Here is a 25,090-nt window from a genome sequence, read left to right as displayed (position 1 = left end):
ATTTCTTCAAATATTACTCAGATTGCCAAAACCTATGACATTATATGCAAATCTAGCCAAATATAAATTAAAGACAGATTCCCCAAAAATGGGAACAGGAACTAGGACAATTATTCTCTGCTAACCAATGGAAACAAATTTTAGCCTGTGCACCAAACCGTTCCTTGGACCTCCATTTAAGATTAACCCAACAGAATATCATATGAAGGATGCATTGAATCCATCCCCAAATCTTCAAAACAGCTGCTAAGTTAAATAAATGTTGGCACTGTGATTCAGCAGGTGCTAACTTAACCTGTATGGTCTGGGAATGCTCTTATACCTGTATGTTTTGGAAAGAACATAATTGCAGAGTTAATGTTTTCCAATCAAATGCAATTGTGTTACAAACTAAACATATTTTTAAACATAATGGATGTTTAAAAACCTGAGCCAGCTTTTGTAGATGACAAATCTGAGGAATTGTCACAGATTGAAGTGTCACTAGGGGAGATTTTGGAATTAATTGATTAATTTAACAGTAACAAGTCACCAGGACCAGATGGCATTCACCCAAGAGTTCTGAAAGAACTCAGATGTGAAGTTGCAGAACTATTAACTATGGTTTGTAACCTGTCCCTTAAATCGGCTCCTGTACCCAATGACTGGAAATTAGCTAATGTAATGTTAATATTTAAAAAGGGCTCTAGTGGTGATCCTGGCAATTACAGACCAGTAAGTCTAACATCAGTACTGGGCAACTTAGGTGAAACAATAGTAAAGAATAAAATTGTCAGACACATAGAAGAACGTAAATTGTTGGGCAAAAGTCAACATGGTTTCTGTAAAGGGAAATCGTGTCTTACTAATCTATTAGAGTTCTTTGAAGGAGTCAACAAACATGTGGACAAGGGAGATCCAGTGGATATAGTGTACTTAGATTTCCAGAAAGCCTTTGACAAGGTCCCTCACCAAAGGCTCTTATGTAAATTAAGCTGTCATGGGATAACAGGGAAGGTCCTTTCATGTATTGAGAACTGGTTAAAGACAGAGAACAAAGGGTAGGAATAAATGGTAAATTCTCAGACTGGAGAGAGGTAACAAGTGGTGTCCCCCAAGGGTCAGTCCTAGGACCAATCCTATTCAATTTATTCATAAATGATCTGGAGAAAGGGGTAAACAGTGAGGTGGCAAAGTTTGCAGATGATAGTAAACTGCTCAAGATAGTTAAGACCAAAGCAGACTGAAGAACTTCAAAAAGATCTCACAAAACTAAGTGATTGGGCAACAAAATGGCAAATGAAATTTAATGTGGATAAATGTAAAGTAATGCACATTGGGAAAAACAACCCTAACTATACATACAATATGATGGGGGCTAATTTAGCTACAACGAATCAGAAAAAAGATCTTGGATTCATTGTGGATAGTTCTCTAAAGACATCCACGCAGTGTGCAGTGGCAGTCAAAAAAGCCAACAGGATGTTAGGAGTCATTAAAAAGGGGATAGAGAATAAGACAGAGTGTATCTTATTGCCCTTATATAAATCAATGGTCTCTTCATCTCAGAAAAGATATACTGGCATTAGAAAAGGTTGAGAGAAGGGCAACTAAAATGATTAGGGGTTTGGAACAGGTCCCATATGAGGAGAGATTAAAGAGGCTGGCACTCTTTAGCTTGGAAAAGAGGAGACTAAAGGGGGATATGATAGAGGTATATAAAATCATGAGTGATGTGGAGAAAGTAAATAAAGGAAAGTTATTTACTTGTTCCCATAATACAAGAACTAGGAGCCACCAAATTAAATTAATGGCCAGCAGGTTTAAAACAAATAAAAGGAAGTTCTTCACACAGCGCACAGTCAACTTGTGGAACTCCTTGCCTGAGGAGGTTGTGAAGGCTAGGACTATAACAGCATTTAAATGAAAACTGGATAAATTCATGGAGGTTAAGTCCATTAATGGCCATTAGCCAGGTTGGATAAAGAATGGTGTCCCTAGCTTCTGTTTGTCAGAGGGTGGAGATGGATGGCAGGAGAGAGATCACTTGAACATTACTTGTTAGGTTCACTCCCTCTGGGGCACCTGGCATTGGCCACTGTCAGTAGACAGGATACTGGGCTAGATGAACCCTTGGTCTGACCCAGTACGGCCGTTCTTATGTATGTTCTAACTGGAAGCTGAATACATCTGAAACACTTTGCCTTAGAAGAGCATTAATAATTGCTAAAAAAAAAAAAGACTAGTACTACAAAATTAGAAATCCAACAATTGAAGACTGAGTATAGGCATCATAAGCTTGGCCACCATGGAAAGAGTTGTATACTGTAACAGAAAAAAAAAATTCTCAGCAATATGGGCTGTCTCCCTGGAAGTGTCTGAATGATCTTATTAAATACATGGGTTCCCTCCCGCCCTTGCTGCCCCATCCTCGCTACTTCCTTCCCTCCCTCATCTTATACCCTCCTTTGAATTTTGCTTCTGTTCTTTATCTTATTTTAATAATATAACTAGTTGGATTTTTATAAAGCAATTTTGTTTGTAAATTGTGTAATACAAATAATTGATTTATATTTTAACAATTCATATTATATGTGTGATGGGTTAGATCACAGAAACCCCCTTGGGGCTGCCAACTGATGTGCCAAGACTACTTCTGCCCCTACTTTCTCTGCCAGATTGGGACTCAAGCACCCTGTCTTGTTGAGCCACACGCGCCTGTCTGCTCCAACACAGACCCGGGGTCTGAACCACATGCCCCAAAGCTGCAGACTTAACTGAAAGCAACTTAGAAGTGTTCCTGTCTTTAGCATTCAGATGCCCAACTCCCAATGGGGTTCACATCCCAGATGAATCCATTTTACCCTGTATAAAGCTTATACAGGGTAAACTCATAAATTGTTTGTCTTCTATAACACTGATAGAGAGGTATGCACAGTTGTTCCCCCCTGCCACCCCAAAGTATTAGTAAAGTGGTTTTATTAAATACAGAAAGTAAGATTTAAGTGGTTCCAAGTAGTAACAGACAGAACAAAGTGAATTACCAAGTAAAATAAAATAGAACACACAAGTCTGAGGCTAATACAGTAAGAAAACTGAGTACAGATAAAAACCTGACCCTTAGAGGAATTCCAGTAAGCTTCCTTTTACAGACTAGTCTCCTTCTAGTCTGGGTCCAGCAATCAGTCACAGCCCGTGTCATTACTGTCCTTTGTGCTAGTTTCTTTCAGGTATCCTTGGGAGTGGAGAGGCTCTCTTTAGCCAGCTGAAGACAAAATGCAGGGGTCTCCCACAGGCTTAAATCAGGACCACCCGGGGGGGCGGTGTGGGGGGGGAAGTAGGGCAATTTGCCCTGGGCCCCACAGGGGCCCCCCATGAGAGTTTTTTGGGGCCCCTGGAGCCAGGTCCTTCACTCACTCTAGGGGCCCCAGAAAACTCATGGGGCCTAGGCCCCTGGAGCTTCTTCTGCTCTGGGTCTTCAGCGGTGGGGGGTCCTTCTGCTGCCGCCGAATTACCGCCGAAGCGAGACCCGCTGCCAAAGAGCTAGGTCTTTGGCAGTAATCCACAGGTCTTTGGGGCACTTCAGCAGCAGGTCCTGGAGCAGAAGGACCCCACTGCCAAATTACCACCAAAGTGGGGTCTCCTGCCACCAAAGACCCCAGGCCCCCTAAATCCTCTGGGTGGCCCTGGCTTAAATAGATTCTCTTGTGGGTGGAGACCCCTTCCTCTCTCCTACGCAAAGTCCAGCTCCAAGATGGAGTTTTGGAGTCACATGGGCAAGTGTAAAGCAGCATCACTCACCCCATGGCACCTCCTGCTGGTTACTTCAGGAATTAGCTCAGGTTCCAGCCTGGAGTGCCCTCTGCAGGCCTGTGATCCACCTTGTTTCCTGCTACAGGTCCCATGTCCATCCCTGGACCTCAGTGCCCCTTTTACATGGGGTTCTGCCCCCTGGCAGCAACCCCTTCCTCTTTCTTAGGGGTTTCTCCTCCCTGGGAACCCCCCACCCTCTATCCCTACTTTGCCTCAGTGTAGGCTACTGCTAGTCATTGTCTAGCCCCACACCCTGGGGCAGACTGCAGTATCAGCCACTCATCATCAGCAAAGGGGTTTGGACCTGCTGCCTTGGCCTACCCTGGGTTGCACCCTACAACCCCAGTACCTCCTGGCCTAATTCTAGGCCACAGCCTGGGGCTTTCCAGGCAGGAGCTCTCCAGCTCCACTGCCTTTCCCCAGCCCTGCTTTACCCTAGGTACCTGCTCTGGTTCTCAGCAGCCACGCCCTTCTCCCTCTACAGGCAGAGGAAGACGGTCTGCCCTTGGCTTCCCTGGCCTTCTTATTAGGCCCTGTCGCTCAGTTTGGGGTGTGGCCCCTAGCTGCAGCTACTTCCCCAATCAGCCTAGCCTAAAGGCTGCTTTCTCCAGCCCCAGCCCTTATCCAGGGTTGCTTTTAACCCCTTCAGGGCAGGAGCAGAGATCCACTCTGCTACAGCAAGTCACATGTCCATGCATGACTCAGTTTTTACAGGCAGCAGCCATTGCTTACTTGCTGCCTTGAATGTCCTCAGGTAGACTTCTTGTGTACTACTGGGTGTCTGGGAAGTGGGCAGGTAGACTTCTTGTGCGGATTGGAGTCTTCTAAGATCCATTGTCCATTAAGTGCTTCTTGATTGGGTACTTAATTTGCACATTCCTTTCTCAAGAAGCTGACCAAATGCTTTACAATGGCTACTTAAAAATCAAGCAAGTACACAACCAATATTCATAACTTTGAATACAAAAATGATACATGCATACAAATAGGATTAATAGATTCAGTAGATCATAACCTTTACAGGGATGGATTACATGGCATATGTAGCTTTAAACATATTCCAGTTATGTCATATATACATTCATAAGCATATTCCCGTAAAGCCTTATGGGAGGCACCATCACAATATGTAATTAAATGTTTCAAATATAGCTAAGTCTAGGTTGTAAATGGTTAATATATTAGGAGAACTTTATGTATTATGACAAATTTATGTATAGTTTGTTTTTCTGTGTATATGTTTTAAAAATGTAATAAACATTTATAGAAAAAATAGTTTTGTACCTTCTTTTAGCTTCTTCCTGCACTTGAAACAGCCTCTCTTTTCTAGCTCATCAGGTATCCCTCATCTGTCTTTCAAAACCCATTTCTTCCATGAGTCCCTCTTTCTATGGGCTCGAGGCCCGCTTACACCTATTGCTCTGTTTGTTTGTCTGAGCTAATTGCAAATTCTGGTGCAGGGCCTGTGCCTTACACTGTGGCTTATAAAGCAACATGTTCTTTTATAATCAGATATTCGGTGGTTGCTGTTAAAATGTCAAAATTTGTAAGGGATACCATATGGTTACCACAATTATTTTCTATTCAAGCAGAGACTGAAACTGTAAAATGTCAGATCCCACCATGTAAAATCTGTTGGCAAATTCTGACTTTAATGGTGTCCATTGTAAATAATTCATAGTAAAATCAATTTGGTTTTCCTAGAACATTATGTCATTCCAGTAAAGTACCATTAGATTTTAATGAATGATTATTTCTCTTCATTTTCTCATGTATTTTGGACAGGATTATCTTGATTTATGCTTGAACTCCTTGTTCGTTAAAAATATTTTCTAATGTGCACAGAAAATCTATGGACATGTTAGGACATGAGTGTAACTATATCCCATCTGGCAAATCACTTTGATCAGGCAAACCTTCACTGGCTTGATATCGATCTGATTCTGTATCTTGATGTTCTACAGAGCCCCTTCCAATGTCAGCACCGTCATCCACATCCTGTACCTTCCTGAAGATGCCAAAGGAGAGAATGTTCAGTTTCAGTGGAAACAGGAGTATGTACATGCTGGTGAAGTGTATGAAGCCTGCTGGGCATTGGACAACATTCTGATCATAAATGCTGCTCACAGACAAATTGTCTTAGAAGATAATCTTGATCCTGTGGACACTGGCAACTGGCTTTTCTTCCCTGGGGCCACAGTTAAGGTTTGCTTAATTTTGTTTTGTACTTAAAAAAAAATTAATGCATGTAGTAATAGAAAAATAACTTTCAGCCAAATTCTGATTGAAGAAGTGTATTTTGAGCTACCACCACCCCTTGCAGAATTTGGCTCTTTTTTTCTTTAATCCTCTTTGAAGTAGCATTTGACCTCTTGTCCATCACATCTAACTCAAACTTTTCTGCAATTTACCAAAATTAAACAGGGGTTTGTAACAGTTGTCATGTCAAAGATCATGCAGCAGAAAACATAAAACTATTTCCTTTTAGCAAAAGTACAGAACTGTTGAAACGAATACAAGTCTCTCCACTAAGTGTTTTCCAGTCATTGTATTTGTCAGCCGAAGTGTAGTATTGCTGCCAATTATACCTGCTCCATCACCTACCCATGCAATTCCCTTCAGTTTTATATCATTATGACAGAAATGATGATGGTGAAGATGAATGTGATATCTCTCATAGAATCATTGTAAACAATATTTCTTGAAGTCGGTGAACTTGTAACAAAAATACTCAATTTACACAAATTTACAGCCCCCCTGCCCCCGAATTTTCCTAAATGTGACTTAGGTGAGCATAATGTATCCATTGCGGTATACATACAGATGTAGTGGGTGCAAGCTATTCCATAAACATATGGCACGAAGAACAGATGTCTGTATCTTCTGTTCTAAAAATACCAACTTCTGCCACTGAAATTAAATGAGAATCTCCATTAGCTGTCAAGTTTTATTCTCTTTGAGGCAACCTCCTAGAGCAGGGGCAGGCAACCTATGGCACGGGTGCTGAAGGCGGCACATGAGCTGATTTTCACTGTCACTCACACTGCCTGGGTGCTGGCCACCAGTCCGGGGGGCTCTGCATTTTAATTTAATTTTAAATGAAGCTTCTTAAACATTTTTAAAGCCTTATTTACTTTACATACAACAATAGTTTAGTTATATATTATAGACTTATAGAAAGAGATGTTCTAAAAATGTTAAAAAGTATTACTGGCATGTGAAACCTTAAATTAGAGTGAATAAATGAAGATTCGGCACAGCACTTCTGAAAGGTTACCGACCCCTGTCCTAGAGGGTGACATAATTACAGCAGGTCTGATGCCATCCAGGAGAGGGCACTGGTACAAAAATCCTGAAATATCTCATTATATTTATAGAAATATTTGTGGTGTACACCAGGAGTGCTACTACTGAATCATCATCAATACTTCCGGTAGCACCAAATAGGACTTCTGAAATCTTCCATTCCCATCCTGAGCCTGCTTAGTGTATGAGATCTGGCAAGATCAGAGCACCTGATAGAAAGGCTGCAGGCTGTTTGGTAGATACATGAGCATGCTCTCCATTGGCCTGATTCTACAACCCCTCCCTGCACAGAACTCCCATTGACTTCAGTGAGATCTCTTTGTGTGGAAAGCTGATAGAATCTTCCCCTTCATGCTGCAAAATATACGAAAGCTTGAATAGCAAATGACTTGCTGTTAACATCTTATTGCTCATTCACAAAAAAAGCAGTGGTGTCGTCAAAGTTCACTAATGATATTGGTAGTGTTTTGGCAAGTGCACAGGAAACAGATGTGGAATTCAGGGCAGTGAGGTAGTGTTTATGGCTTCATTCTTTCCCCCCATAATAAGACTTGTATGGCCTTTGATAAGCCTTTGTAGAAATAAATGCTGTTTCTACTATACGTTGCAATCTACTCATAGTACATGATAAAGTGCAATCATCTTTTTTGCTTCAGTAAAGTAATTTACATTAAATTAAAAAATTCTGCATATGGGATTTTGGAATGTAATCCTGTGCTCCTTGTTTAGTATATTTAGTCAAGTCATTTCCTATAGTGGTTTTTATCTTTTTTGTGCTTTCAATCTCATCAGTGATGTTTAAGAATATATAACCCCAGTTCACCATTTAAGAAGATATTGAAGTAAAGGAAGGACTGATGTGCGTCAGACACTGCTCGTATCTGCTGACGGGGACTAGTGTTTTTTTAAGTCCAGTGGCCATATTGTAATGCCCTCATTGATGTTGAATAGTACCTCACTCCATAAGAAGTCTCACTGAAAACAACTGCTCAAGAGTATGGGTATCAGAGTCAGGCAACAAGATTTCTGTTTAAGACACATCACCAGCACATACATGTTTAGCAAGCAGTGCTATATGTTGTTGGGGTTTTTTTAATTACACTTGTGTATCACCAGCACACAACAATGGTTAAACTTCATGCAAAAACTGGGTACTTTAGCAAATGAAAAGTTATATATCATAGAATCATAGGACTGGAAGGGACCTCGAGAGGTCATCTAGTCCAGCCACCTGCACTCATGGCAAGACTAAGTATTATCTAGACCATCCCTGACAGGTGTTTGTCTAACCTGCTCTTAAAAAGCTTCAATAATGGAGATTCCACAACCTCCCTGGGCAATTTATTCTAGTGCTTAACCACTCTGACAGTTAGGAAGTTTTTCCTAATGTCCAACCTGAACCACCCTTGCTGCAGTTTAAGCCCATTGCTTCTTATCCTGTCCTCAGAAGTTAAAGAGAACATTTTTTTCTCCCTCCTCCTTGTAACAACATTTTATGTGCTTCAAAACTATTATCATGTCCCCTCTCAGCCTTCTCTTCTCCAGACTAAACTAATCCAATTTTTTCAATCACCTTTAATAATTTTTGTTGCTTCTCTGAACTTTCTCCAATTTGTCCACATCTTTCCTGAAATGTAGTGTCCAAAACTGGACCCACTACTCCAGTTGAGGCCTAATCAGCACTTCTCGTGTCTTGCTTACAACACTCCAGCTAATACATCCCAGAATGATGTTTGCTTTTTTTTCAATAGTGTTACACTGTTTACTCATATTTAGCTTGTGATTTACTATGACCTCCAGATCCCTTTCCGCAGTACTCTTTCCGAGGCAGTCATTTCCAATTTTGTATGTGTGCAACTGATTATTCCTTCCTAAGTGGAGTATTTCTGTCCTTATTGAATTTCATCCTATTTATTTCAGATCATTTCTCCAGTTTGTCCAGATCACTTGGAATTTTAATCCTATCCTCCAAAGCACTTGCAGCTTCTCCCAGCGTGGTCTGCAAATTTTATGAGTGTATTCTCTGTGCCATTATCTAAATCATTGATGATGATATTGAACAGAATGGATGCAGAATTGATCCCTGTGGAACCCCACTCATTATGCCCTTCCAGCTTGACTGTGAACCAATGATAACTACCCTCTGGGAATGGTTTTCCAACTAGTTATGTACCCACCTTACAATAGCTCCATCCAGGTTGTATTTCCCTACTTTGTTTAAGAGGAGTTCATGAGAGATAGTATCAAAAGCCTTACTAAAGTCACGATATACCACATCTACCGCTTCTCCCCTATCCACAAGGCTTGCTACCCTAATAGCTTTATTTGACACAATCTATTCTTGACACATCCATGCTGACCGTTACTTGTCACCTTATTATCTTCTGCAAAGGTGTCTGCAAATTGATTGCCTAATTATTTGCTCCATTATCTTTCTGGGTACTGAAGTTAAACTGACTGGTGTGTAATTCCCTGGGTTGTCCTTATTCCCCTTTTTATAGATTGGCACTATATTTACCCTTTTACAGTCATCTGGAATCTCTCCTGTCTTCCATGACTTTTCAAAGATAATTGCTAATGGCTCAGATATCTCCTTAGTCAGCTCCTTGAGCATTCTAGGATGTATTTCATCAGGCCTTAGTGACTTAAAGACATCTAACTTGTCTAAGTATCAGAGGGGTAGCCGTGTTAGTCTGGATCTGTAAAAGCAGCAAAGAGTCCTGTGGCACCTTATAGACTAACAGACGTTTAGGAACGTGAGCTTTCGTGGGTGAATCCGACGAAGTGGGTATTCACCCACGAAAGCTCATGTTCCTAAACATCTGATAACTTGTCTAAGTAATTTTTAACTTGTTCTTTCCCTATTTTAGCCTCTGATCCCTCCTCATTTTCACTGACGTTCACTGTTAGCTGTCCCATCAATACTAACCAGTTTGGTGAAAACTAAAACAAAAAGGTCACTTAGCACGTCTGCCATTTCCACATTTTCTGTTCTTGTTTTTCACATAATGCTTCTTGTCAAAAATCCCTTTCAAAACCAACATTGCATATGCCAGAGGAGAGAGTGGATTAGTTCACTAACTTTACATTTTAGGTGATAAATTAAAAGAGTTTCTCAATCTAATCACCAGGTGACATTTGTTCCCATGCGATTAAAAGCTTGAAAGTTTAGGTGGTGTAGTGGCTAGTGGAGCATGGTAGGGAATCCCAGTGCCCTTCCTCTCCACAAGATCCCAGCCCAGAGCTCTATGGAAAGTAACATTGGAAGGTTCCTCCCCATAGAAAGCCTAGATCTGCCACCCTGGGCTACTTCCTACCTATATGCCCCATCTGTTTGTGGCATGGCTCCTGTAGTCCAATCAGTCAATAGCTTCACAAACTGAGCAGGGTGCTGCAACACCTGCTGCTTTTTAAAGTGGGTAGTGGTTGGGGAAGATGCTGCAGAGGGCCTTACCTGCTATGTGGCCCCCTCTCAGGCTCCAGCTTCTGTCTGACCTTCTCGGAGAAGGATTCTTCTCTCCTGCAGTCTTCCCACCACCCTTGTCTGGGATTCGGAGTACTTTTAACCCACTCCTCCAAATCTAGCATGCTCAGCAGGCTTGTAAGAGCAGGGCTACCTGGCCTCTGTGTGGGGTTTGTATACCACATCACACCCCCTCTCCCTCAGACCCTGAGCTGTGGTGCCATAGAGCTGCTCTGGGTCTCCTCTGTCCCGTGAAAAGAAATCCACATTTTTATCTTCCACACCTGCACAGTCAGACACCTGGAAGTTATACAGCTGCAGCAAGAGGTACCATTACATGATGCATGGGTTTTGATTGTTCATGAAGTTCAGCCATTGGATTGGTGCATTGTCAGTTATTAGTCAGAAGAGCTGCCCCGATAAGTAATATCATAGGACATTGGAATTTCACTACCAGGGGCTGCCTCCTCAATCCCGAGTATGCAACCTCTTGTGGGAGCAACTTTCTACTGAGGACAAGGCTGGGATGTTCTTCTCCTCTGAGTTCTGAGCCTGACATTGGATGCATTGGTTTGTAAGACAAACAGCTTTGTGAAGTCTAGATGGAACAGCACTGGTTCTGGCTCAACTGGCTTTTCAGTGTTCTGAATGCCTCATCACAGTTTGTCATCCAATAGATCCTTTTGGGTGCAGAATTTTTGATCAGGTCTGTTAAGAGAGCAGCAAAGGTGGTGAAGTTTGGGATGAATCGCCAATAGTACCCTGCTAATGCCAGGAACAAATGAACTTGCTTCTCAATGGAAAGGATAGAGCAGTCCACTAGGGCATGGACTTTGTCCACTACAGGGCATAACTGTCACCCTCCCAATGCATATCCCAGGTAGGTGAATTCCCGGGTGGCCAGTCGGCACTTGGTTGGGTTGGTTGTCAATCCTGCGTCCTTAGGAGTACTGTTGTCTGAGGTCATTCTGGAGATGTTGCAGCCATTCACATGGCTACCCCCTCTGCTCTGGACTGGATAAGAGACCTTAAGATCTAACTGTAGTCATGCTGTTGCTTTCACTGTTCCACTATTGCCATACAAAGAAGAAGTAGTACTGCTGTAAAGTGCCTTATGGTCAGCCCACCCTTCACTGTAGATGGCAATATCTTTGATGTAGGGCACTGCACGTGATCCAGACAGCTGCAACACTCTATCCATCAACCACAGCCCCATCGAGCCCAAAGAGCATCATCTTAAATTGATATAATCCAAATGGAGTGAAGAAGGTGGTCTTCTCGTTAGCTTCAGGAATCGAGAGGATCTGCCAATACTCCTTCATTAAGTTGAGGGTGGATATACACTTGCTGCCCCGATGCAAAACAGGCCCCCTCAGTAGAATGTAGTTGAGTCCTTAATTCAACCAAGGACACTGGTCCCTTTGGTTGAGGTCACTCTGCCAAGCCCAGATCCCTCCTTACCAGTTGAGAGTGGGCTTCTGGGCTTCTTGCAAGGTCTTTGTACTTCTTTCTATTGGGTTGGGTGCCCAAGTTCCCCAGGACACCTTCGGCTGGGTTTGAGGCTCCATAGTGTATAGGCCCTGGTGATGTGCTGAACTGATCTTTGGTGTCTCTACTTCGGACACATGGAACATGAGATAATTCTCTGCCAGAGCGATGGTCTCTGCCAAAGTTTTGGGACTGTCTCTCAATACCCATTCACACACCTTTGTGGGGAGGATCTGCATGAACAGCTCCATGATGATCTTCTCCTCCACCTGAACCCCTGTGCATTTCTCTGGCTGGACCCGTCACCAGCAATGTTCCTCCAGACTCTGGGCAGTGGCTTGAGGCCTAACCCCAAACAAGAATTCTCACTGCAGAACCTCTGCTGGTAGGTTTCAGGCGAGATGTTCAGGGCATCAACAATGACCACCTTGATTTTGGTGTAATCTTGGGTGGCCAATGCGGTATCATCAAATTTCATCACTATACTCATAGACTCATAGACTCATAGACTCTAGGACTGGAAGGGACCTCGAGAGGTCATCGAGTCCAGTCCCCTGCCCTCATGGCAGGACCAAATACTGTCTAGACCATCCCTAATAGACATTTATCTAACCTACTCTTAAATATCTCCAGACATGGAGATTCCACAACTTCCCTAGGCAATCTATTCCAGTGTTTAACTACCCTGACAGTTAGGAACTTTTTCCTAATGTCCAACCTAAATCTCCCTTGCTGCAGTTTAAGCCCATTGCTTCTTGTTCTATCATTGGAGGCTAAGGTGAACAAGTTTTCTCCCTCCTCCTGATGACACCCTTTTAGATACCTGAAAACTGCTATCATGTCCCCTCTCAGTCTTCTCTTTTCCAAACTAAACAAACCCAATTCTTTCAGCCTTCCTTCATAGGTCATGTTCTCTAGACCTTTAATCATTCTTGTTGCTCTTCTCTGAACCCTCTCCAATTTCTCCACATCTTTCTTGAAATGCGGTGCCCGAACTGGACACAATACTCCAGCTGAGGCCTAACCAGCGCAGAGTAAAGCGAAAGAATGACTTCTCGTGTCTTGTTTACAACACACCTGTTAATGCATCCCAGAATCACGTTTGCTTTTTTTGCAACAGTATCACACTGTTGACTCATATTAAGCTTGTGGTCTACTGTGACCCCTAGATCTTTTTCTGCCATACTCCTTCCTAGACAGTCTCTTCCCATTCTGTATGTGTGAAACTGATACTGGCTATCTGCAGTTCACAAAATCAGTCTTAATCAGTCCCAAAAAATCAGGTCTTTGCAACACTCCCATATTTTCCATTTCAGATCCTCAAGACCCTTGTCTGATGTCCAAACTGCTATGGCCATACAAATATCTGTACATATCATTTTTACGCCCCCCCACCCCATTAGCATTTTGTGTGGTTTGACATTAAAATCTTGCTTGAAGTCCACTCCAGTCCATCAATGGCCTTCCCCCATCAAATTATTTGACGCTTCCAAACATCAGTCAGATTTCCTGGACATTATTATTTGTCAGAAACACTTTATTGCATAACTAATTCAGTCTATGTTGTGCATATAAAAAGTGTGGAATAAGCGTTCTATTCCTCTCCAAAACTACTTGAAAAATTACACCATAAGGCTGACTAATTTCATAGGAGAAAGGGAAAGAAACCCCAAAGAGAAAGAAAAAGAAAAAAAAAAGAAAGAACATTTACAAAAATAAAAAGCTTTTATATGTACTGTGGGCATTTCACATATTCATTCAGGCTAATGCTGTAAGAGATGTGCTGACCACTATGGGTTGTTTTTAAAATGTTTTTCAGGGTATTATCTCCATAAGGATAGTGTGAGCACCCTGTTGTGGGATACTCTCCCGGTGTGCATGTCCCCGATGTTGTTAATTATGAAACAGCTTTGTACATACATTGCATGCTTTTCCGAATATTTCTGCCATGTGTGCCCAGGCATGGTGTGTACAATGAAGATTGACTTCATTCACTCCAATCTACGTTTTTTAAAAATGTGCCAGTTCAAGGGGGGCGGGGATCAAAGTTTGCACTCAGAAAAATACCTTGGAAGTACATCTGTAAATCACAATTTCTTCCTTAATTGAGCAGGCATCTGCCATGTATGACAAAGATATGCCAGTTACTGTGCCACATGTGGCAGTTTCATCAACTGACTGGCTAAACTCACGTCCTTCCCCCCACTCATAGTGCTTTAGTGATTTCCACAATCCTAGATCTGGGATTTTTCCACATCTTTTTCCTGAACGTGCATTGCTGGGTGTCAGCAAGTGGAGAAGTCGTGCATACAAACTCACAAGACACTGGCAAAAAGACTGGCTAAACTATTCCACAATAGCAAATCCAGATCAGAATTCCAAATTTTCATTGAGCCCTCAATTAAGAAGTGTGACAGACACATTTTTTTCATCATGTGATCTTTTTCACCACCAACATTCTGGCATTGGTCTTTTTAATATATTTTTACCATTATGAACTGATTATGCTCTATTTATTTATTTGTTTCAAATGAACAACATTGTATATTTCCTTTGCAGTTTTTTAAAAATGATATCAAACAGTAGGTTGAGGAACCAAGTCTCTGATCTGTATTAGCTGTGTTTGCTTGCAAGAAAAGAGCAAAAGAGACTGAATCTATCTTTGTGCCTCCTGTATTCTCAAACCCCAAGAGAAATCAGAGCAGCCTCAGGACTGCTCTAACTACAGGCTTGTCAACACACAGTTTTTGTACTGCTTTAACTATATCAATTTGAAAGTGGTGCAAGTCCCTAGTGTGGATGCAGTTATACAGGTGTTAAGGTGCTTATACCTGGATATCTTATTCCTGTACATTTATGTGAATAAGCTGTACCAGTATAAGGCACCTTAATACCTGTATAACTGTGTTCACATGAGGGGTTCTACCAGTTTAACTATTTGGGTAAAAAAAATCACTACCTTGACCAAAATAGTTAAATTGGTACAATAACTGTGTGAAAACCAGGCCTTACAGTTGGCTGTTTATGACTCCTTGGACCATTCTGACGGCTGAGAATAATTAGAGTGCAGCATAGTCCAGCCCACATCCTGTACCCTAGAACTGTGAGGGTGAATGGCATAGACTTTCTATTGCAGTTCTGTGGCAATCAGGGAATCCCCTTTTACTGGGAATATCTCCAGTGGCTGGATTCATTAGCTTTACAGTCCCTAGGTTGGGCTCCTCAGGACAAATGTTTTGGTGACCTCAGAGTACAGCCACCAACTCTGGCTGGTGGCCCCCTCACACTTTTTCCTAAAATACTTAATTAGTGTTAGGAAAAACAAATAAATATGCACATAGACAAATTCATTTATTTCTTGCTATCTAATAAGTCTGTTGTGAAAAGTGATATCAACAAACATACAAGTATCCCTTTTCACAGCAGACTTACTCAGCCCCACAAACCTGGGGATAAATTAAGCCCTGGATGGGTGGTCTGGGGAGTCAATGTTGGGGGAGGGGGAGCGGAGCCTAATGCCCCATGGCCAGGGGACAGGACCCAGGGACAGAGCCTGAAGCTGCGCAGCCAGAGCCTGGGGCCTGCTGCTTCGCAGCTGGAACCTGGTGCTGGAGACCAAAGCCCTGAGGCCAGAGTCTACCACCTCAGGGCTGAAGCATCAAGCCTGAGCCCCACCACCCATGGGAAGGTGGGAAACTCATTGGCTGCCTGCTTCTCCAGTGTTGTGCCTCAAGTGTCTACAGAGGGGTCAGGGCCCAACTCCTGCTGGCAGCCCCAGCGATCATCACCAAGATGGTGCATCCAGGAGCAACAGGGAGGAGGAAGGGCTCTACTTTGCCCCCTTCCCAGTCATAGTCCAGGAGGCTGTAGCCACAAGAAAACCCCCTAGTGGCCACATGTGGCCACGGTGGCAGCATTTGAGAAATGCTGAGTTGGTTACTGTAAACAACAAAGAATCTGGCCTTCACAGTTCACTGTGTGATACAGCATAATATAATCAATATGAAGTAACACTGGTGAAATGTAAAAGAGGTCAAACTACTGGGACTGATTCTCCTTTCACATCATTTTATGCTGGCTTCCATAAAGTTACTTCTGATTTTTACCCGGGTAAGCGAGATCAGAATCAGGCTCACTACTGTAGAATAACACTTTTGGAATACTAAAACATCAGTGGTTCTAACACATCTGCACACATACCATTTAGATAGCCATTCAAACCATTGCTGAAAATAGTTTTAATCCCAAGTTTGCAATGTATTAGTTCTACAGTCAATTTATACATGCATCATAAAATACTCCACATAAAGAATTAATGTTGCTTGATTCATAAAAAGGCAAATTGTTTCTAGTGCTACCATTTGAATGACAATCTGTAACAAGAAATTATGAGGAAAATCACACTTTATAAACTGCCTCTCATCACATTACAGAGCAAGTTTCAATCTATTGTTTTGAAAGGGGAAAGTGCACTGTAACCCTGCTTGCACCTGGTCTGCTTTCTTAGCCAAGTTTTCAGTTTTGTAACTTGCTGTAAATTATCTAAATATCTAACATGTGGAAAATGTTAGAATCTTTATTTACCTAATGGGGAAATCTGTCCAGTTCTATAGTAATATTTCCTTTAGATGTAAGAAGGACTTCAACCTGGAAATCCTCATAGTCAAAATCATGTAACTGTTTAGTTCTAATGATGGCAATTATATGATGGCTTTAAATATGTTAGCAGCGCAAGAAATTGTGTGTGAATTAGAATTGTATTAACATCAGTTCAGTCCACCTACCTGCTGTCACATTTAAAATCTTGAACTTCCAAATACCAACATAACTCATTCCCAGCAAGACACAATGTCTAATTTATGATTCTGCCAATAACACAGCTTTAATTAATTTTCTTCATTCTATTTCTCTTTCCTCTGCTTCTCAAATCTCATCTGTTTGCAGTGCCTAGATTTTAATTAAAAAAACCTCTCGTCTCTAAGGAGCAATCTGAAGTGGCAAAAATAATCACTTAAAATATTACAGTCATTAAAAAATTGGCTGCGGTCAAAGTAATGCATTGTCAGTTGGCCTACAAACAATATTTTAGTTTTCTTTTAAAGTGCATTTTGTATTTGAATTGTGTACCACCAGCCAGCCTGGTTATCCAGAATGTTCTTCCAGCTGGGTGGGCCGAGTGACAACTCCTTAATGGAGGAAATTGATGACTCTGCTCATGGAAAGGTGAGGCATACTGGGCAGATTTCTTTCCATCTGCCACCAGCCCTTTGCAAGCTGGCATTGCCCAAATGCCCAGTATATTCATTCCACTGTAAGCAATATTGCCAGAAATTTAATTGTGAGACTACAGCTGTCTGAAAGAATCATCTGGGCCATTAGGCCCCAGAGAGATATTACGAAGAGGTGCATCAGGGCTCATCTTTAATAAAAACCTAATTAAATGATGGTAAAGGTGGCTGAGAATACTTTAAAAACACAGAGGTGAAGCCACTAACATTTACATCGGTGTATGGGGATCAACCTCAGGAAGATGTTATTCACAACTGAGGCCAAAAATCTGTTACACTGGGGAAAGTAGCACTGATGTTTCCTGTTGATGCTTTCTGAATGGCAAAATTGTATCAGTTACACTGTGTTCTTCTTTTCAAGCAAAAGAAAGCCAAACAGTCAGGGAAATAGGATAGTATTTGTTGATTGACAATTTTTTACATAAACAAATAGGAAAGAAGCCTGATTTTTATGAACCCCAAATTTTTAACCCAAATTTGTGTCTCTCCATTCCCCTGCCAGTCTTGTAATGGGTTCCTGCACATTCCCCCAGTTTTACTGATCTTATTTTATGAAAGTTTCATATGTCCTTGCAGACCTATGTAAACTGGAGTGTTATTGTACCACACTTACAAAACTGAAATCAAATATTTTTATCTTGCAAGGCAGCATGGTCCAGTAACTTGGCCACTGGACTCAAAGTTAGAAGATCTAGGTTTTGTCCTCTGATCTGCTGTGCAACTTCTTTGTGCTTCTGTTTCCACTCCTACCCTTTGTCTATTTAGACTGTAAACTCTTCAGGGCAGGAATTGTCCCTTACTTTGTATTTTTACAGTGCCTAGCACAGTGGGGCCAGATTTCAGCTGAGGCCACTAGATAGTTCTGTGATACAAATCATTTGTAATGAGTGCATTTTTCAAAAGCGCATAAGTGATTTAATAGCCTACATCACTTTTGAAAATAGGACAAAAGAACTTCAGTTCTTTTGAAAATTTTACCCAATATCTCCTTATGCAAATATGTAGATATCATGTAGTGTAGCGCTAGGGTTAGGAAGAAGGACACAGTGATAGCAAAAATCTGGGGATATTTCTTAAGTTAGGTTCTGAGCCTTGATCCAATCCATAGTTATACAAAAACAATTATGAGAATAACCATGTGTGGTTTTAGTCATTTGCCTCTGAAATCCAACAGATTTGAACAGTCCTAATTGAAACTTTTCTAACCTTCAGAAGATCAGTAGGTTTTCCTGGAGAGATCTTCCTAAATTAGGTGAAAGACATTGATATAATATCTAAAAACTGTAACTTATAGAGTAACGCAGGATTGACTCTTCTCAAAAGCTGGATTCTGAAACCATTCTGTGCTCTTTCCCATAGTCACTATCTTCAAATGATTATCTAATGTCCTCCTATTGTGCTGTGCGGGGCGACTCTAGGTATTTTGCCGCCCCAAGCACAGCAGGCAGGCTGCCTTATGCGGCTTGCCTACGGGAGGTCCCCAGTTCCACGGATTTGGCGGGCTGCCTGTGGGAGGTCCGCCGAAGCCGCAGGACCAGCGGACCCTCCACAGGCATGCCGCTGAAGGCAGCCTGCCTGCTGCCCTTGCAGCTCCTGGCAGAGCGCCCCCTGTGGCTTGCCACCCCAAGCACGCGCTTGGCGTGCTGATGCCTGGAGCCGCCCCTGGTGCTGTGGAAGATTTTTTTATTCCTGGATTTGAAACACCCATGGATAATTCAAGTTATAAGCTTTTAGAGGGATGCCTAGTCTATTGATAATATACCAAAAAGTGGGCCAGTATTTGCTAGACAAACTGATAGTTGTATCCACTCCAAAAATGTATTGTTCATTTAGATTTTAGCCATTGCATGTTGCATTGCCATGTGATACAACATAACACAACTTAACATAATACCACAGCTGCAATTTAAAGGACTGATTTAATGGAGCAACTTATGTACAAAAAAAAAAATCTCAGATAAAACCTAGGTTAAACTGGAGTCAATATTGAATATAGGCAGTAACTTTAGCACTAAAGCATTACAGGGATGTTGTAATTAACTAAAAATAATGCATAAGAAACTCAGGAAATTCAGAATTAAGGTTAAACTGAAAAGGAATCCATGTATGTTGAGATATGAGACTGCACAGCTAAGACACCCAAGCAACCTTAATTTTGCCATTATGGTATGCAATAGCCATATAGTTGCAGTTAGTGTGTAATGGGTATTTGTAGTACCAGATTAGATTAAATTGATTTTTAAACATCTATTTGATTTTTTTTCATTTTTCATTTTCTTGGGGCTGCCATCTTCCCTGAGGACAGCCTGGCTTCACTCGTATTGGCAACCATGGGAGGCAGAGACCATTCTGAAATCCACAATTTTGCTAATGGCAGTCCGGTAGCCTGACTTCCATTAAGAACAATAGGAGGTGGCCAGTTTATTAAAAGAGGTGATGGAATTTTCTGTAGAAGAACATTAAATTGTCAGCCTCTGCTAAAGAAAAACTTTCAGTTATGAAGAATGACAAAAAATGACCATTAATCCTAAAACAAAGTTTACAGAAGTAGCCTAGGCACATAACTTCTGTGAGTTTGAACTATATGGGAATAATTATTCTATTATTAAGATAATTTGGAAGAAAACTATGGAATGACACAGGTTTTAAATTTCTTAAAGGATCCATTTTCTAAATTAATTTTAACTCATAAACTAAGCCATATACTTGTAAATTGTCAGAAAATAGATTTTGTACTCAGAGTGAATGCTGTAATTTGGGGGATGATATGGTGTATGCTTCGTATGTGATTGAATCCTTGCTTTAAATGCTAAATTCAATTCAGTCTTAACTATGGAACTGCAATTGGTGCTTCCATAATAAAAGAGGGAAATATTCTGATATCATATGGTCTCTTGAATTACAAATATTATTCAGCAATTTAATCTAATGTGGAATACACATTCAAAAAAATATAAATCAAAATGTAACTGAGAATGTTGACTCTTAAATTGATAATTTAGATAAAAGATATCCAGTATCTTAAACGCAAGGCCAAATTAACTTCTGTAAAAAGCAGGTGCAACTCCATTGACATCAGTGGAATTATGCCTTCCCATTATACCAGGTATGGATTTGGTTCATAATACCTTAATTGCTCACATTCTAGTACTTTTCTTTCTTTAATATGAAACCCATTAGAACTAGATTTAAATGCTTTAAATACTGCAGATAATTACAACCTGACAAGGAATATGTACTTTGGGAATGAGGTGACATAGAACATTAGTAAAAGCAGTAACAGTTCACTCCTAGAGGCCTGGATTCAAATCCTATTTTGATCAAAAGAGAAAATGAGTTTGATGGGCTTACTTTAGTCCCCAGAGTACAGTGAGCCCTATCACAAATGCACACTATAATTCAGCACAGTCAGCAGTCTGTTAGATGATTGAACAAACTGACGTTGGTGGGGTGGCGCAGGTCAGAAGTGAAGTGTGTTGGTAGAGCTTTGCTTAATTGAAAATTTAGTTAAGTGTAAGGCTCAAAATGCTATGAATTGAATATAACAGAAACAAAAATGAGCAATACCAAGCACTAAGAGTAATAACTTGAAAGGTAAAAGAAAAACTTTAAACGTAAATCAGAAATTAAGCACAAACTGCGGATGGTTATAAAAGGAAAACAAATCTCACAGATAACATGATAGGTCAGAGTGAGGCTTTTGAAGGCTCAGATCAAGACCAAAAATCAGTAGATCAATGGAGTTCACATCTTTCTCTTAACAGAATACACACACGCTGAGCTGATTTTCAAAGGTGCTAATGAGCACCCACTGCTCCCGTTGTGACTAATAGAAACTATGAGTGTTCAGCGCCTTTAAAAACCAGACCACCTATATTTAGGTACCCCAGTATGGATTTCTAGGTACCCAACTTTAGACACTCAGGTAGGGATTTTAATGGCATAGGGGTTTAGATTCTGTTAAAAATCCAAGCCTCAATTTTGAACATCTTTGCCACTCCCTTTCATGGGCTTTGGCTTCATTGGTAACTCCAATAACAATAAACCCATAAGCCTAAGTTTAAACTTTCTGTCCCGTGTGGCTGTCTCACAGGTGAAAAAGTTGACTACAGCCAAAGTTAACCTGAACAAAGGTCAATTTGAGTTGTGTAGTAAATTAACATCTAAAAGAAGTATGAAATACACACACACACCACAGACAACAGCTTTATCTAAAAGTAAAAACATAGTTTTATAGACCTAATTAGGTAAGTTATAGCTTTGTTTCCTGTTGAATTTTGCAAAGCTTCCACACACAGCTGCAGTACATCACAATATAAATGACTTTTTTTTGACCCTGTAGTCAAAATGACTATTTACTTATCCAGACTACTTTAATGGAAACTCCATCACACTTACCACAATAAATATTACTGTAGACTGCAGAAGGACACACTAGCCATTAAATGCTAATGTGGTTACATTTTAATTGCTGGCTTTCATCAAGTAAGTAATTACAAATGGTATAGTCAGCTATCAAATGAATGCTTGGTTGTAACTTGCCAACTGAGAAATATACTAGATCTATAAATGATGCTCCAGTGTCTATATGCAACTATAGTAGGTAATTCTCTCTACTTTAAGTTCTGTCTGTTTAGTAAAAGATAAAACAAGACTGAACAAACTTGAAAAGGTGGCTCCTGCAGCCTAAGGATTAAATTTTCATTCTGTATATTAATTTTCACTGTTCCTGAGCATGAAAAAAGAATTTTGTGGCAGATTGAATGACTGATAAATGGCCAGCTTCCTCCCCATTCTGCAAACGGATATACTGAAAATCAAGTAACAAAATAAACAAATGAATTTTACTCTTAAGTCTCAAGTGAGCAATATATGCAAACATAAAAGGTATTAAAATAGACAAACAAAATACATTTCATAACAATGTTGGATATAATAACAATAAAGTACAAGGGATGCTTTTTCAGAGAAGTTTGTGTTCAGATAATAGTTGCTATCAATACATACTTTGTGTCACAACCCAGTGAAAATATTTTTTTTCTTTCAGTTGTAGGTATATTGGGTTGTCCCATATTTAAAGTGTTGTGGTAGTTTCTTGACCGTTTCAAGCATTATTGTGTATTTATGGTAGAATTCTTGTTATTTTCTAGGATAAACATAGCTCATGGCTTATCAGCATTTTTAAATCTCATAATTGCTTTGACCTCTATTTGGGGCTAAATATATTCACAGAAGTTTACTTATTTCAGCTGCTGAAATTTCTCTTTATACCATGTTTTGTTCTCTATATGAAGTTGAGTAGTTCTTATTCTGCGTTGAAATTGACTGTCTGTCATTCCAACATCAATATAGCAAGAATCTGCATGCCCTTAGACCAAAAAGTCAATGAGCGAAATTCACACATGGTTACTTCTCTAGTAATGAAAGCTGCAGATACTCTACACCTCTGAATATTGGGTCTCTTATTTACGAGCCTAAATATGAACTAAACAGCCTAACTTTAGGTACCCAAGTTTGAAAATCATTGGCAAACTCTCTTCAATTTAAATTTGCTCTCATAGTATTAAATTGAAGATGAACTGTGGAATGCTACAAAGCATCATCATTTTTACTTTGTTCTTATGAAATTATTAAAAGAAATATTGTGCAATTTTCCATTGCTTTCCACACCCTATATCTTATATAAGTTATGGAATTACCCTGGCACTACCCTGACCTTTTTTCATTCTTATTAGTTTAGTTGGGCATCATACTCATCCCCCTTTACAGACACAGTCACTAGTTATGAGGGGTTTGAGTTACAGGAGCCAGCATAGATTATACTGAAAAGGTCAATGTGATTTCACATCCAGCAATAATTCCCAGAGTATGAAATCTCATTATTGTATCTCATTCTTATGAATTGTGATAAGAATGGAAAATTATTCTAATAAACCAATTTTTGTTTCATCCTTCAGTTTTTAATATACCCAAGGCTCTCTTGAAAAGTGTTTAAAACTAATTATTTTAATAACAGAAATTGTATGCTACTAAGTTCCTTGATCAACTTTCTCATATTTTGAAAATTTACTCCCTTTCATCCAGTCACTAGAAATGGGGAAATTTTAGCCACCAGCAAAATTGGGATTTCAGAAAGAAAAAAAGATATATTGTTTTGCTCTGAATTTTTAATACAGGTGAAAGGCATCTTTCACAGACCAAGAGTATTTTGTAGAAAGGGTATATTAAAAAGATTGGAGAAAGGATGTTCTTTCAGACTGGGATTCAGGAGATCTGTGTTGATTTCATAGCTCTGCTACCAATTTCATGCGTCAACTTGAGCAACTCACTTAATCTCTCCGTGCCTCAGTTCCCATCTGGGAATAATAATGTTTCCTTTTTCTCCCCACCTTTTCCTTCCCCTAGTCTCTTTAGACTGCACGCCCTTCAGGGCAGGAACTGCTTCCTGCTTTGCATTTATACAGAGTTCAGCCCAGAGGGCTCCCATCTCAGTTCAGCTTGTGTGTTTTACTGTAATACAAATTAATAATAATAGACTCTCAGGAACATGGTGCTAACAGAAAATAATATGTTTGAATTAAACATATGCAATAGTTTTTTTCATTCATAAATGTCAAAAGTCCAAAAGTTATTTTATTTAAATCTAATTTATTTATTTAATATCATTTATACTACTACTAATAACAAATCACAATACTCCATTGGCAAACATTCAGGCACAGATCTGGCATTTGTCTCAAGACATGTCTCTGAACCTCTAAACAGGCAAAACATCCACTCTAGATTTAATATACTACTAAGTTATTTGAACATATGAATGTGATTTTTGGTCTGAGATAGATGCAATGTAATGCTTTAAAATTGTTATTGTTATGAAAACAAAGTTATACACTTTACAGAGGACTGAAATTGAAGAAAATAGAAAATATGATATTGAGAGGCAGTAATAACTGTGAGTTGTTCAAGAAAGATAAAGAATAAACAAACTGTTTTTTGTTTTGTTTCAGGTGTCTAAGCTAAATAATTTAATGACTTTTCTCTGAGCTCTGATTGTACATGAGCAAGACAGCTGCCATTAAAAATAGAAAACATTTAAACAACCATCTCTTGCATTTTCCTTTTATCTATAGCATAGCTGTCAATCAGATGGAAACTCCATTTATTTCCATGGAACTGAAGGCAGTGAATTCAATTTTGCCACAACCCGAGATGTGGATCTTTCCACTGAGGATACCCAGGAGCAGTGGGCAGAGGAGTTTGAGAGCCAGCCTAAAGAGTGAGTGTTTGTTATGTCCAGTGCTATAAGTGTGCATGCAACATTACTCCAGGAGATAAGGAAACGTCAACTGAGAATTGCATTTGCTCTCTGCAGTGTATTTGTAATGTGTCTGTTGCTAAAATAAAAAGCAGTAAAAAAATGTTGGTAATTATAGGTTTTACAGATGAAGAAATCAAGGAGAGTCATTAGGTCCTGTCTGATTCCAGATTATTTTGTCTCTAGATATCTAAATAGACAAAAGATGTGTGCATGAACTTCGTAGTGTTACATTAGAAACTTTCAGTGTTGCAATGTTTTCCACTTCTGCCACAAATTAGCGTTAAAAATACACAGTTGGACAAAATCAAATCTTTTGAAAAACTCAAACTTCCCTCTAGCAAAACATAATCTTGTTACTGTCAGTGTTGGACAAAATAGTCCTCATACTGAGCCATACTCTGGCTGCTCTAGCACAGACCAGTCCTAAATCTTGGG

General features: G+C 40.1%; 1 protein-coding gene across 4 annotated transcripts in view; it reads left to right on the top strand.

Annotated features, from left to right (window-relative positions):
- RELN (reelin) overlaps positions 1-25,090 on the top strand; it is a 480,031-nt gene that overhangs the window by 267,929 nt on the left and 187,012 nt on the right. For all 4 annotated transcript variants that reach the window (XM_050925235.1, XM_050925228.1, XM_050925256.1 and 1 more), the window contains exons 10-11: positions 5,757-5,997; positions 24,468-24,613. In XM_050925235.1, coding sequence (XP_050781192.1) covers positions 5,757-5,997; positions 24,468-24,613 — 387 coding nt within the window. The remainder of the gene's footprint in view (positions 1-5,756; positions 5,998-24,467; positions 24,614-25,090) is intronic.

Source organism: Gopherus flavomarginatus, chromosome 1, assembly GCF_025201925.1.
Source record: "Gopherus flavomarginatus isolate rGopFla2 chromosome 1, rGopFla2.mat.asm, whole genome shotgun sequence".
NCBI lineage: Eukaryota > Metazoa > Chordata > Testudines > Testudinidae > Gopherus > Gopherus flavomarginatus.
Note: the sequence above shows the minus strand (reverse complement) of the source record. Positions and strands in the feature narration are given on the sequence as shown.